At 34.7% G+C, this 1,088-nt stretch overlaps 1 protein-coding gene across 2 annotated transcripts in view; it reads left to right on the forward strand.

Annotated features, from left to right (window-relative positions):
• Positions 1-652: 652 nt before the first annotated feature.
• Positions 653-1,088, forward strand: part of SARC_07840 — a gene marked incomplete at its 3' end in the record, with an annotated part of 8,539 nt that continues 8,103 nt past the window's right edge. Inside the window, exon 1 of one of the 2 annotated variants that reach the window (XM_014298212.1) lies at positions 653-827. Coding sequence is in view for 1 of the 2 variants with exons in the window: in XM_014298213.1 (XP_014153688.1) it covers positions 923-930 (8 nt within the window). The other variant, XM_014298213.1, reaches the window with a different exon arrangement.

A 1,088-nucleotide genomic window follows, 5' to 3' on the forward strand; every position in this document is an offset into this window, starting at 1 on the left:
AAAGGCTCAGACAAAAACAAATCACTCGAAGAGTTACTGTTATAAAATATTACATATCATAATCTACTCATTATAGGATTCGCTATTGTATTGTACGATATTTTGCCAGAGATATGTAGATTGAATCCCTATCATTGGTGAAAATACTAAAATAGGCATTGTCATTGACACTCTTTTTTTCTTACAAACATTATGATAACAAGCCATGTACGATGTGTCGGCACGACGTTTTATTTTTTACAGCTATGTTGCCGTTGTATGGGGTCGTCTGTACTAAATTTGCTGTTTTTCATACAAAACAATAAGAGTTTGAAACCAACGAGTTTGGCATATACAGTCATCAGTTCCTTGAGGTCCTAATGACCTGGCCTACACTGAACCCGAGACAGGCGTCAGGTCTCAGACCATCACGCCGTCACCCATAGGCCACACATATTGTTTAAACCTATAACCCAAAGGCGCAACTGCTCTTTTTAATGTATTTTTTATTAAAAATACAGAGAGTCAGAGAGCAACGCTTTAAATAAATATATACAGATTAATTTCTTTTTGTTGTTCTTTAAATGCCTGACCCGGACAAAGACATTTGTTTTTATATCCATATGTTTTCTCATCTATGTTAATACTTTCTTCACACATAAGTTGACGTATTAATACAGTCGTACACAACTAACAATGTTCTATTTTCAGAAGGCTATGCATTTTAAATAGTCAGCTGACCAGCTGGTCGCGTTCATTGTTCCAAGTTAAATAAATATTGTCCGTTCGGCTGTCTGCATTTTTAGAGAGAAAGGCACATTAAAGGAACCCAGGGTTGTATCAAATACGTAAGTAAACATTGTAATGCGAAACAGGGCATCACACATACATAAATAAGGTTCCGCAGTAGGAAATCAAGCACTTTGTCCCGCCGAACTTTTAGATGTCCAAGTGCATCTCGCTACCTGTAAAATTTATTTCTCTAATCCTCAATGTGTGTTGGAAATACAGGCTAATGAAACAGATTGTTTTAAAAACATATTTGAGTATATTGAATATATATATATATATATATATATATGTATGTATGTATGTATGTATGTATGTAT

This window comes from Sphaeroforma arctica (assembly GCF_001186125.1).
Source record: "Sphaeroforma arctica JP610 unplaced genomic scaffold supercont1.650, whole genome shotgun sequence".
Taxonomy (NCBI): domain Eukaryota; class Ichthyosporea; order Ichthyophonida; genus Sphaeroforma; species Sphaeroforma arctica.